Source organism: Hemiscyllium ocellatum, chromosome 2 (assembly GCF_020745735.1).
Source record: "Hemiscyllium ocellatum isolate sHemOce1 chromosome 2, sHemOce1.pat.X.cur, whole genome shotgun sequence".
NCBI classification, from domain to species: domain Eukaryota; kingdom Metazoa; phylum Chordata; class Chondrichthyes; order Orectolobiformes; family Hemiscylliidae; genus Hemiscyllium; species Hemiscyllium ocellatum.
This window is the reverse complement of record NC_083402.1, coordinates 126,999,399-127,013,033: the sequence shown is the minus strand read 5'-3', so window position 1 is coordinate 127,013,033 and position 13,635 is coordinate 126,999,399. Positions and strand designations below refer to the sequence as shown.

Genomic DNA, 13,635 nt, shown 5'->3' with positions numbered 1-13,635 from the left:
TTTAAAGTATATGTCCAACTCTCTTTTGAAACCTTATATGGAATCTGCCTCCATCACACTTCCAGGCAGCGCATTCCAAATCCAAACAACTCTGAGTAAAGAAGTTGCTCCTTATCTCATTCCTAGCTCTCTTCCTGACAATCTTGAGCGTGATCTTTAGTCACTGATATTCCAACGAGAATAAATAGAATATTCTTCTTTACGCTGTCAAAACTGTCCATAAGGTCACCTAATCTTTTACGTTCCAGGGAGAACAAGCCCAATCTTTTTAATCTTTCCATATATCTAAAATCCTTCATTCCTGGTTATCATTCTGATAAATTTCCTTTGAACTCTCTCCAGGGCTTTAACATTCTTCCTTAAATAAGTGACCTAGAATAGAACACAATACTCCAAACATGGTCTGATCTATGATTTGTAGAGGGCTAGCATTACTTCATTGCTTTTATACTCTCTGCCTCAATTTGTAAGCACAAGGATCCTGTAAACCTTCTTACAAATGTTTCAACTTGCCTGGCCATCTTCAGAGAATCATGCACGTGAAATCTGCCAGTATTGTCTCTTCATGTTTCTTCTACCAGAATGCATTACCTCATTGAAATACATCTGCCAGGTGTCTGCCCATTTGCCCTGAAGTCACTCAGCATTATCCTCACAATTCAATATTTTCCATAGCTTCGAATCATATGCAAACTTAGAGATTTTACCCTCCACAACTATCTCCAAATCATTTATATACATCAGAAAAATCATAGCTCCCAACACGATCCCTGTGGAACACCACTTTCATCTTGTCTCCAGCCTGAGAAATGCCCACCTATACCAACTTTCTGCTTCCTATCTTTTAGCCAACTTCTAATCCACGCTGCCAAGGATCCATCAATCCCAAACACTTCTAATTTGATAACCAACCTGCCATGAGGTACCATTTCAAATGCTTTCTGGTAATCCAAATATACAATATTCACAGCACGACTCTTTTCCATTCCTCATGTCAAAAATCCTCATCAAAGAACTCAATTAAATTTGTCATAGAGTCATAGAGATGTACAGCATGGAAACAGACCTTCAAATCAACTTGTCCATGCCTACCAGATATTCCAACCCAAACTAACCCCACCTGCCAGCACCCGGCCCAGATCCCTCCTAACCCTCCTTTTCATACACTCATCCAGATGCCTTTTAAATGTTCCAATCGTACTAACCTCCACCACTTCCTCTGGCAGCTCATTCCATACCTTCTGCATGAAAAAGCTTCCCCTTAGGTCTCTTTTATATCTTTCCCCTCTCACCCTAAATGCCCTCTAGTTCTGGACTCACCTACCCCAGGGAATAGACATTGTCTATTTATCCTATCCATGCTCCTCATGATTTTATAGACCTCAATAAGGTCACCCCTCAGCCTCCGATGCTGCAGGGAAAACAGCTCTAACCTATTCAACCTCTCCCTATAGCTCGAATCCTCCAACCCTGGCAACATCCTTGTAAATCTTTTCTGAACTCTTTCAAGTTTCACAAAGTTCTTGCCTGATACCGTCAAAAATTGGCCTTCCTCCAATTTAGAGCTTCAACTTTTAGATCTGGTCTATCCTTTTCTATCACTATTTTAAAACTAATAGAATTATTGTCAAACATAACCTGCCCTTGATAAAACCACGTTCACTCTCTAGTATTAACTTATTATTTTCTAAGTGTATATTTATTTTATCCCATATTATGGCCTCTATCAATTTTCCCAATATTATTGATAGGTCTGTATTTTCCTGGGTGATCCTTTGTCCCTTTAGATTTAGGTTAGATTAGGTTACCTACAGTGTGGAAACAGGCCCTTCGGCTCAAAAGGTCACACCAACCCTCCGAAGAGAAACCCACCCCCTTATATTTACTCCTGACTAATCCATCTAACACTAGAGGAAATTTAGCACGGCCAATTCACCTAACCTGTACATCTTTGGACTGTGGGAGGAAACCGGAGCACCCAGAGGAAACCCACGCAGACACGGTGAGAAGGTGCAAACTCCACACAGACAGTTGCCTGAGGCAGGAATTGAACCCGGGTCCCTGGCGCTGTGAGGCAACAGTGCTAACCACAATGTTCAGGATTTGGAGATGCTGATATTGGATTGGGGTGTACAAAGTCAAAAATCAGACAACACACCAGGTTATAGTGTGTGCTATAAAGTCCATGACTTACGATCTTAAAATATTGTTATAAATTCTGTGTCTTGCGATCTTAGACTCCACAATCACCTGAAAAAGGAGCTGTGTTCTGAAAAATAGTGCTTCCAAATAAACCTGTTGAATTATGGCCTGGTGCTGTGTGATTTTAAACAATGGTGTCACATTTGCAATCATCCAATCCAGGACTAATCCTGCCTTCAGAAAGGCTTGAAAATGTTCTGTCAATGGCTCAACTATTTGCTCTCTAACTTTCCCAGCAAGCTAGGTTGCATTCCATCTGGGCTGAAAATGTGTTGCTGGAAAAGCGCAGCAGGTCAGGCAGCATCCAAGGAGCAGGAGAATCGACGTTTCGGGCGTGAGCCCTTCTTCAGCAATGAGGAAAGTGTGTCCAGCAGGCTAAGATAAAAGGTAGGGAGGAGGGACTTGGGGGAGGGGCGTTGGAAATGCGATAGGTGGAAGGAGGTTAAGGTGAGGGTGATAGGCCAGAGTGGGGGTGGGGGCGGAGAGGTCAGGAAGAAGATTGCAGGTTAGGAAGGCGGTGCTGAGTTCGAGGGATTTGACTGAGACAAGGTGGGGGGAGGGGAAATGAGGAAACTGGAGAAATCTGAGTTTATCCCTTGTGGTTGGAGGGTTCCTAGGCGGAAGATGAGGCGCTTTTCCTCCAGCCGTCATGTTGCTATGGTCTGGCGATGGAGGAGTCCAAGGACCTGCATGTCCTTGGTAGAGTGGGAGGGGGAGTTGAAGTGTTGAGCCACGGGGCGGTTGGGTTGGTTGGTCCAGGTATCCCAGAGGTGTTCCCTGAAACACTGCGCAAATTTCAGGGAATACCTCTGGGAACTTGCGGAACGTTTCAGGGCACACCTCTGGGACACCCGGACCAACCAACCTAACCACCCCGTGGCTCAACACTTCAACTCCCCCTCCCATTCCACCAAGGACAAGCAGGTCCTTGGACTCCTCCATCGCCAGACCATAGCAACATGACGGCTGGAGGAAAAGCGCCTCATCTTCCGCCTAGGAACCCTCCAACCACAAGGGATAAACTCAGATTTCTCCAGTTTCCTCATTTCCCCTCCCCCCACCTTGTCTCAGTCAAATCCCTCGAACTCAGCACCGCCTTCCTAACCTACAATCTTCTTCCTGACCTCTCCGCCCCCACCCCCACTCCGGCCTATCACCCTCACCTTAACCTCCTTCCACCTATCGCATTTCCAACGCCCCTCCCCCAAGTCCCTCCTTCCTACCTTTTGTCTTAGCCTGCTGGACACACTTTCCTCATTCCTGAAGAAGGGCTCATGCCCAAAACATCGACTCTCCTGCTCTTTGGATGCTGCCTGACCTGCTGCACTTTTCTAGCAACACAATTTCAGCTCTGATCTCCAGCATCTGCAGTCCTCACTTTCTCCTGCATTCCATCTGGGCCTGTCGAAGTCTCAATCCGGTGGGCTGCCAGCCTTTTTCACACCTTTTCTTTATTTAACATTATATAATTCAGTTACTCAACAGCCATGTTCTCAATTAGGCCATTATCATCACCTTCTAATATGGCAAAGACAACAGCCAAATATTCATTTAGTACCCCTACCATATCCTTTTCTTCAGTGAATAGCTTACCCTGCTTGTTATTTGTGGGCCGTACTCTATCCTTCACTAATCTTTGGACTGTCTCATTTCCAAGGACCAGATCCAGCACAGACCACTCCCTGATAGGACTGGAAATGTACTGTTCCAGAAAGTTTTCCAGCACACATTACAGGAATTTCTCCCTTCCCTTGCCCTACATTCTACATTTTTTCCCAATCCACCCTAGGGTAATTAAGGTCCTTGGCCTGCTGCAGTGTTCCAGTGAAGCTCAACGCAAACTGGAGGAACAGCAGCTCATCTTCCAATTAGGCACATTACAGCCTGCCGGTCTCAACATTGAATTCACCTACTTCAGATGATAATTATCCCATCTCGACCCCTCTGTTTTCATTCTGCTCTGTAATTTTATTTTTATTTATTTTATTTTTTAAATTTTTTTTCACTGTTCTGTACCTCTTATTTCTTGATTGTCTCTCTTTCTCTCGCTCCCCACTCTCTCATCACTGTTTTCCTCTCCTCTACCCCCTTTGCTACCCTTCTCCCCTGTTTTCCATTTTGCCTCTGCTTCACCCATCCCCCCCATTCCCCGCATATTTTGCCACATACTACCGGCTTCACCTTAGTCATTCACAGCTCCTAATCTCCCTATAATCTCTCTATGCACTGTCTTATCACCTCTTTATTGCTACCTTTACTTCTGGAGCCATGACTCACCTTCTCTCAGCCTAGTATAAATACCTCCCTATTTCTCCCCTTTTTTAAAGCTTTGACAAAGGGTTAGTTAGACTAGAAACGTCAGCTCTTTTCTCTCCTTACAGATGCTGCCAGACCTGCTGAGATTTTCCAGCATTTTCTCTTTTGGTTGCAGCTTGGGGTATGTTCTTCTCCTCCCTTATCCAGAGTTTTGTACATGGTTGGGGAGTGTTGTGTTGAAGAGTGTTGTGTTGGAGTGTTGTGTTTGGGACTGTTGTGTTGGGGAGTGTTGTGTTGGAGAGTGTAGTGCAAGGGAAACTTGTGTTGAAGAGTGTTGTGTTGGGGAGTGTTGTGTTGAGGAGCCTCTAGATGAAGTGGAAGAGGGATCAAGTGACTGCAACAGCACAGTTCCTGCGGATGGGCCAGAGATGCATCATATACAACAGAGAGAGTGCCTCACACCTGATGACCAGGTTTTTACCAGCAATGGACAGGGAGCAGTGCTCTCAAAGGCCCAGTTTCTGCCTCAGTTTGGCGAAATGCTGCTCCTACATTTTTAAGCACGTCCAAGCCCCTCCGAATGGCAAGGTCTTAGGGAATATTGCTGAACAAAGCAACCTTGGAGTACAGATTCATAGTTCCTTGAAAGTGGAGTCACAAGTAGACAGAATAATGAAGAAGGCATTTGGTGTGCTTTCCTTTATTGAGCAGAGCATTGAGTATAGGAATTGGGAGGTCACAGTACAGCTGTACAGGACATTGGTTAGGCCACTTTTGGAATGATGTGTGCAATTCTGGTCTCCTTCCTATCGGAAGGATGTTGTGAAACTTGAAAGGGTTCAGAAAAGATTTATAAGGATGTTGCCAGGGTAGGAGGATTTGAGCTATAGGGAGAGGCTAAATAGGCTGGGGATGTTTTCCCTGCAGCGTCAGAGGCTGAGAGGTGACCTTATAGAGGTTTATGAAATCATGAGGGACATGGACAGGATAAATAGACAAAGTCTTTTCCCTGGGGTGGAGTGCCCAGAGCTAGAGGGCATTGATTTAGGATGAGAGGGGAAAGATATAAAAGAGACCTAAAGGGCAACCTTTTCACGCAGAGGGTGGTGCATGTTTGGAGTGAGCTGCCAGAGGAAATGGTGGAGACTGGTACAATTACAGCATTTAAAATCCATCTGATGGGTATATGAATAGGAAGAGTTTAGAGGGATATGGGCCAAGTGGGAGCAAATGGGACTGGATTAATTTAGGATATCTGGTCGACATGGACGGTTGGACCGAAGTGTCTGTAATCGTGCAGTACTTCTCTCTGTCTTTATGACTCTCTAACCTTCAAGTGATATGTCCCTGATGGTGAAGGGGATAAAAGATCGGTTAGCCCAGTTCTCAAAGAACATCGCCTTGCTCTTGCCTCAATTTATCTTAGCTCCCGAAGTCAGTTCAAAGTCAGATGCTCATGAATCTGCACACTGAGCAGAAAACGACAATATCATCCATATACAGGGAGGCCTTGACCTGAGGGCCTCTGCTGCCTGGAACAGTCATCCTCTCAGACCTGCATCCTTCCTGATGGACTCAGCAACCACTGTCCAACATGTTATATACCACTAAAAAAAATTCTGCTTCCAGTTCCACAATTTTGCTCATTATTACAGTTCTTGGGCCAGACCTTCCTTAGTCATGGTGACTGAGCTGACCTCTCCCAGAATTCTCCTCAGTCACTTCTCACTGGTGCCCACTGTTGATGCAAAGTACCCTCAATGTGAAGATGGAATTTAAACTCCACTCAAACCAATATTGTTATGGACTGAATACATCTGCAACAGGCAGATTAATGAGGACGAGGTCAAATAGGTTATTCCCTCACCACTTGCTGCAGACCCAGTTTAGTAACTATGTCCTTGAGGATTCAACCAGCTTTGTCAGTAGCAGTGCTACCAAATTACTCTTGGAGATGGATATTTAAAAGTTTCCCACCCAAAGGCCATTCCATGTTATCCATTATCTTAAATTATAATCTCTTTCTTCTTTCCTCTTTCTCCGCAGAACAGGCAGTCAGATAAGCAAGTAAGCAATATACTCCTCTAGGAAATGTACATTAGGTAACCTAACACTGACTTTTCTGTATTGATGCTTAGCCAGCACTTGCTTTCCAACAACCTACAACTTGAAAAGTTCACTTCTTTCTCATTGTAGTCTTAACATAAATTAGCAACGTGTTTGAACTACTGCACACAAGTTTAACCAAAGAAAAGAGAGAGGATGGAACACTAAAAGTGTCAGAAATACAGGAAAACAAATTGGGATGAATGAAGATGTCAGATAATTAAAATTTTGTTTTTTTTTTGCATGTTCCAGAATATTTATATCCATTCAGCATGATGGTAAAGGAAAACAGCAACAGGGGAGTTCACTGAGCCCCTCAATCCCTTTCCATCATCCAATTACATCATGACAGATCTGCATTTCACCTTCATTATTTTTGCCTCAATTCCTTAGCTACGTAAATTCCTATAGCTGCACTATAATTTCCAAAATATCATTATGTACGGCCATCAGTAATCCTGCCTAAAATGTAATTCAACTTGAGGAAGCATTGCAACATCAAACTTTGCTCCTTTACAACACTGCAGTATAGGTATTATTTATTGTGCTTTTCAAAGGAGCATGTCTGTGAGTAAACCACAGAGGGTTCTATCTTTTAAACATTCACTCCAGTACTCCTTTAAGACTAAGTTTTGTGCATGTGAATGTGGAGTTCAATCATCTGGTAAGTCAAGAGGAAAAGTTACTGTGATACACATTTCAGTAGCTCAGAAGGTCTCTATTGCTTTGAAAGTAATAATCCTGTGTAAAGATGAAATGATAATGGGACCATGTTATATTAACAATGAGACATATGTGATTTCTAATATAATATTTTCAGTTGGTTTTCCACTTTGCAGTATTAATTTTTTAAAAGCTATGGGTTTTAAGTGAATGAATTTAAATGAACACGAGGCCCATGGGGTACATTCGACAATGTGACTGTTATTAAAGAAAATTCCATGAAGTCAATACAGATGAAAGCATCTTGTGAAATCTTACCCAAGAGTCCCTTCTCGTACCTTTACTTTGGAGTCAATGTCAGACTTCTCTTCCTTCCACTGGGCTGCCTGCTTCTCCAGGTCATTTAGCAGGTCAGAGCAGCGTACGCTTAATCCCTGCTTTTCTTCCTCCAGATTTTTCAGAAGCAGACTAGTTTTCTCCTCAACCTTCATTGCACGTTCTTTAGCATCCTGTGAGCAAATGCACCAAATAGGTCAAATAACAAATGTGTGAATTAACAAGTGAACATTATTTTTTGGTTTGTCCACACAGCACCCATAGGTAGTTGGCATGTGAAGTCAACCTGTTGGCTTTTTTGGTCTCCATTCCAGCAGGTAGAAGGGGCATATTTTACTTGAATGACAGCTTTAATGACAGTACATTTACAGGAGCCCATTAATTGATTAAACTGCCTTTGATGCTGTCCCCAGCCATTCTTGAGACCCACAAAAATACAATCTTTCAGGCACTGTCCTTATCAATTAATAATGCAAGTCCCATCAGAATCTAATTAGGAGAAGCCACATCTTCACACTCCTACTTCTTTGCTCCATATCCATCATTAACTATTTATCTAGAAAGTTATAATGCTAAGATTCTGAGCTTTTAACATGCTTTCTCAGAGTTTTGCTCGCAGCATAAAACCACAAAGCTTTAAAGTGCTTCTAGACCTAAGGCACTTTTCCTTGTAAGAATGTCATTTGGAATGTCACAAAGCATCCAGAGCTTTAGTGGCAGGGATAGAGGATATGAATATCTGCCCAAAAACTACTAATATTTTGCCAAACCTATAATAAAATTTGTTCACAAACACTTTTGAATACAAACTGAAACAAAATAAAAATTGAAAATCCTTGACCAAAATCATTGTACTGTAATTTGGACAATACTGTTAAAACAGACAGCAAGGTAACATGGAGTATATGATTTTATAATACAGCTTTAATTCTGAGAGCTAAAATGAAACTTCCAAATTTGAAATTGGTGAGGGTCTTGATGTACAAGTCTATATACCTTACAATCCTGGCTTTTCTTTTTGAGCTTTTCCTTCAAATCAGTCACTTCCTTCTGCACTAATGCAATGTTGTCATCGACAGCAATTTTCCGTTGAATTAGGTTGTTTATTTCCTTCTGTTGGCATCTAACCTGCTGTTGAGGACATCAAAAAGAACATAGGAGCATTTCAAAATGAGATCAGACTTCACTAATGATAGTCATAATATTACTCAAACATTAATAATTAAAGAACAAGCTTTTTCAAATCAGATTTGCACTTGGTAATAGTTAACAGGTCTGTGGCACTGTGTGCTACTGCAGCTGACACCTTGAAATGAAAATTGATGCAACAGGGAACTGAAGTTTGAACAGTTTGCATGAAAAATGTTCAGAAGTAAAACTCTCATGTACATAAGGGAATTATCTTGCCATTGAAAAGCTAGAGGTGACTGTTTTGATGAAATCTGGACAACAAAGGAACTAAATGGCACATAAAGCACATTATTGTATCATAAGTAAACATATTTAAACATATGTACAATAATTTGTACGGAAGAACTGAATTATATTTTATCAATGAGCCATTAATTGCATCTTTTTTTTTCTGAATGGTATGCATCAATGGATTTGTCTTACAAATGATAAATAGGCATTTTAGAATATCTTGTGGCAAGAAAGGACACATTATACCTCCATATGGGATTCTGCTCTGTTGATGTGCCAATGAGGCCTGAATTCAGTTTACAAAACATGGAATTTATTTTCCATTAAATCCATCTAAATATTTGCTAAAGGGTAAATATCATTTTTTGGTGTTATGTTGCTCAGTTTGCTCAGTAAAAACCAACTGAACAAGGTAAGAAGAAACAAATTGCTGCTCATCATTAGTATATCATGGCTCTTGGACATGATTGAAAACACTTCACCTTCTATAAACTTCTTTGAAATTCAGTGACCCTCCACAAAGGTAAATTTAGACCAGAAGAGATTTTCCACATGGAATAATAATCATAGTAATAGAGTTACACAACACGGAAATAGGCCCTTCAGTCCATCACGTCTGTCAGATTAATCACTTATCTACTCGAATCCTATTTCCCAAACTTGGCGTGTAGCCTGATATGCCACAGCATTTCAAGTACTCATCTAAATACTGCTTAAATATTGTAGCGGTTCTCACTTCTGCCAGCCTTTCATGCAATGAGTTCCAGATACCCAGCACCCTCTGGGTGAAAATATTTCTCCTAAAATTCACTTGAAATCTCCTGCCCTTTCCTGATCGGACCCCTCAACTAACAGGAAAAGTTTATTTCTCGCAATTCAATTTATGCCCCTCATAACTTAATGAGCCGCACCCCCCCGCCCCCAAAAGCCTTTTCTGCTCCAATAAAAAAACCCTAACTTATGCAGCCTTTCCTCATAATTGAAACATTCCAGTCTGAGCAACATCTCAGTGTATCTCCTCTGCACCCTCTCCAGTGCCATCATATATTTTCCATGCCATAATGACCAGAAAGGCACACAACACTCCAGCTGTAGTCTAGCCTATGTCTCCATACAGCATAAAGGCCTTTTTATTGTAGATTAAAATGGGAAAAGAACTGTTTTAAAATCTAAGGATTGGACAAGTATTATTTTCAAAAGTACATCACGTGGTAATCATTGTAAGTGTAAAAATAACTGCTTGTGTAAGCAGCAATGAAAGACTATTAGGGTGAGAGGGGAAAGATATAAAAGAGACCTAAGGGGCAACTTTTTCACGCAAAACGTGTATGGAATGAGCTGCCGGAGGAAGTGGTGGAGGCTAGAACAATTGCAACATTTAAAAGGCGTTTGGATGGGTATATGAATAGGAAGCATTTGGAGGGATATGGGCCGGGTGCTGGAAGATTGGGATGGCATATCTGGTCGGCATGGACGGGTTGGGCCGAAGGGTCTGTTTCCATGCTGTACATCTCTATGGCTCTATGACTAGCCTCAGTTAAGCAGCTGTGCACAAATGGAGCTTCAACCAGCAATAAGTGACTGTTTGTCACTAGTGGACTAGTGACTAGTTATCGATGACAGAGATCTCCTGTCTGCAAAGACATATTCTGGTGAATAAGAAGGATTCTAGAAAGGAGAGAAGTCAAGCATTAGATTGAAAGAGAAACCATATAATGTTGCAAAGATTAGTAGGGCATCAGAGAATTAGTAAAGTTTTAAAAACCCAACAAAAGAAGACCAGAAAATAATAAAGAGGGAGACAACAAACTTTGATTGGAAAACTGCATCTAATATCAAGTCAAAAAGCAGGAGCTTCTTTAAATGTATCAAAAGGAAAAGAGAAGCCAAAGTGAACATAAGAGACATAGAGATTGAGGCTGGGAAAATGATGAAGAGGAACCACAAAATGGCAAAGGGGTGAATAGATTACTTTGCATCAGTCTTCATAGTAGAAGACATTAACAGCATTCCAAAATTACTAAATTACTCATGAGGCAAAAGGAGAAAAGGAAACAAATATAATGGCTATCATTCGAGAAAAAGTGTCAGGGAAACTAATAAGGCAAAAGACCAAAAAGTTCTGTAGACCTGGTTATATTCATTCTCGGATAGCGGAGGAAGTAGCTCAGAGATAGTGAATGTGCTGGTAATAATCTTCCAGGGATCCTTCAATTCTTAAGGAAAATTCTTTTCACCCAGAGGGTGTTGTGAATCTGGAATGCAGAGCCTAGGAGGGTAATATAGGCAGGAAACCTCACAGCCTTGAAAATGAACATTAAGGAGCATTTGAAATTCCATAACAATCAAAGCTATGAGCTGAGTGCTGGAAAATGGGATTAGTGTGGATAGGTTGGAGCAGTTGTGATAGGCCGAAGGGCCTCTTTTGTGTTGCATGACACTTTACTCAGTGACTTTATTAAGACGATCCTTTGAGGGCTGGACAAAATCAATGCAGAAAAGTTGCTTCCCCTTGTGGAAAAGTCTAATCTCAGTATAAGGAATTACATATTCATAACAAGTATGAGAAGGAATTTCTTCAAAGGTTGTGAATTTATTTTACCACAGAGGGCTGTTGAGGTTCGGTCATAAAGTATATTTAAGGCTGAGATGAATAATATTTCAATCAGTAAGGGAATCAAAGATTATGAGGAAAAGGCAGGAAAGTGGAGTTAAGGATTATAAAATCAGCCATGAACTCAATGAATGGCTGTGTGGATTCAAATGGAATATTCTTTGTTCCCACATTTTACAGTCTAATGGTATAATGGCTGTAACAGCCCCAACCAGGGGAACCATCTAACCTTCAAGCCTGTCGATCCAGTTAACCAGTTTTGCAAATTTCAATGAGGTCACAACTCATTTTTTTAACCACTGAAGAAGACAAGTCCCATTTCCTAAAATCTCTTCATAGGATTGTCACACCATTCCAGTCTGGTAAACCTCTATGGCAATAATGTATTTGCTCAGGTAAAGGGACCAAAGCTGCACACAGTATTTTAGATTTTTAATTAGTAACAGAATCAAGGGTGATGGGGTAAAGGAACGAAAAGTGGAGGTGACGATTACCAGATCAGCCATGATCTCACTGAATGGTGGAACAGACTTAGGAGGCTAAAAGGTCTACTTCAGCTCCTCTATACTATGGTCTTATTAACAACTATATGATTGGCTCTCAGGTAAATGAAACCCTCAGGTGTCAATGTTAGGAAAAAGCCATTTCCCAAGTACAGCAGTTATCTCTTTCCTCTGCAGTATAAAACTGAGGAAAGTCAATTCATTTTTCCCTCAGCAGTTGCTCTAAACTGTGGCTCTTCCCCAGTAAGACAGACATTTTATATACCTGGACCAGCCACCCGTATTTTCTGCAAGCAAATGCAAGTATGGAAAAGTAGAATCAAGGGGCAGCCATCCTGACAAGAGAAAAGGACAATCAGAACAAAAAGAAGCGACCATTAAACTGCCCCCTCACTGTTATTCAGTGTCCATCAGGCAGGTGGGGTTTTTTCCTGTCAATGTGGGTCTCTTATGTGTGCAGGGAGAGATCTGTAAGGGGTTCAAATTTTAACTTGTGAAGTTATATATTGATGTTCATAATTGTTTTATCGATAGCTAGTGTCACAATCTTGGTCTTTTTACAAGGCACTATGCTCTCGAGTTTTTTTCCCCTGGAGCAGGGTAATTGGCCAGGATCCAACTAGGCTGGGTTTGAAAGGTTTATTGGGGTCCTTTTTGTTTACCATTAAGAGATAATGCCTCCAGGCAAAGGCTTTCATGTCTTGAAAAAAACAGTATAATCAAAGGGGAGCGGTCAGTTAGCTGTGTAGTGAGTCTTCAGTTAGCTTAGAGTTTTTGATTCAGTTCAGCAGCAGTGTGTGTGAAGAAAGGCTGCTGGGGCAAGTCCAGCCTGGTACTCTCTTTCTCTAACTTCAATCCGATAAGCCTGGTTTGTTTCATTTTTACTCTTTGTGCTAAGGGATATGTTTATTGGGACTGTTGAAAGTATTTTTGGAACAGCATCATTAAGTCGGGATAGTCTATCGAGTTTATGGATTGGACAAGTTATCCAGTATTCTACTTTCTACTTTTGTAATTCTGTAATTCATTCTGTAATTTTGTAAATAAATTGTTTGTTTACAACTTGGCAGTTAAATCAGCTAATTCACTCTAGGAATATCCACCATACACTTACCTAAACAAATAGCAAAGTTACAGGTCTGGGCTACCTGCTAAAAAATGTTTTGAGAGATCAGGCTTGGTCCATAACACTAGAATCTTTTTATTTGCAATAAATAGTTACTCTTGTTAAATACAGAAACCTGTTCTTTGTTTTTTTTTGTCAAACTAGATCCAAGAGACAAGTAAACTGGGAAATTTTGCATACTTTTACAGTTTTTTTTAACTGTTGCAATGATACTGGGAACAGTGGGGCTCTATTGCCAGTGTTCTATGCAACAGTTCTAGCATAACATTCCAGCTCTTACATTCAATGAATTGACAAATAGAGGTAAGTATCCCATATGCGTTCTTAACCTCCCTATCCACCTCTCCTTTTGCCTTCATGTATCTGATCCTCAGGAACACCCAGGCTCTCAAAATTCATTATGAAAG

General features: G+C 41.1%; 1 protein-coding gene across 1 annotated transcript in view; it reads right to left on the bottom strand.

Annotated features, from left to right (window-relative positions):
• cntln (centlein, centrosomal protein) overlaps positions 1-13,635 on the bottom strand; it is a 454,938-nt gene that overhangs the window by 366,685 nt on the left and 74,618 nt on the right. The window contains exons 5-6 of the mRNA XM_060846250.1: positions 8,560-8,694; positions 7,566-7,736 (exon numbers count right to left, since the gene is read on the bottom strand). Coding sequence (XP_060702233.1) covers positions 7,566-7,736; positions 8,560-8,694 — 306 coding nt within the window. The remainder of the gene's footprint in view (positions 1-7,565; positions 7,737-8,559; positions 8,695-13,635) is intronic.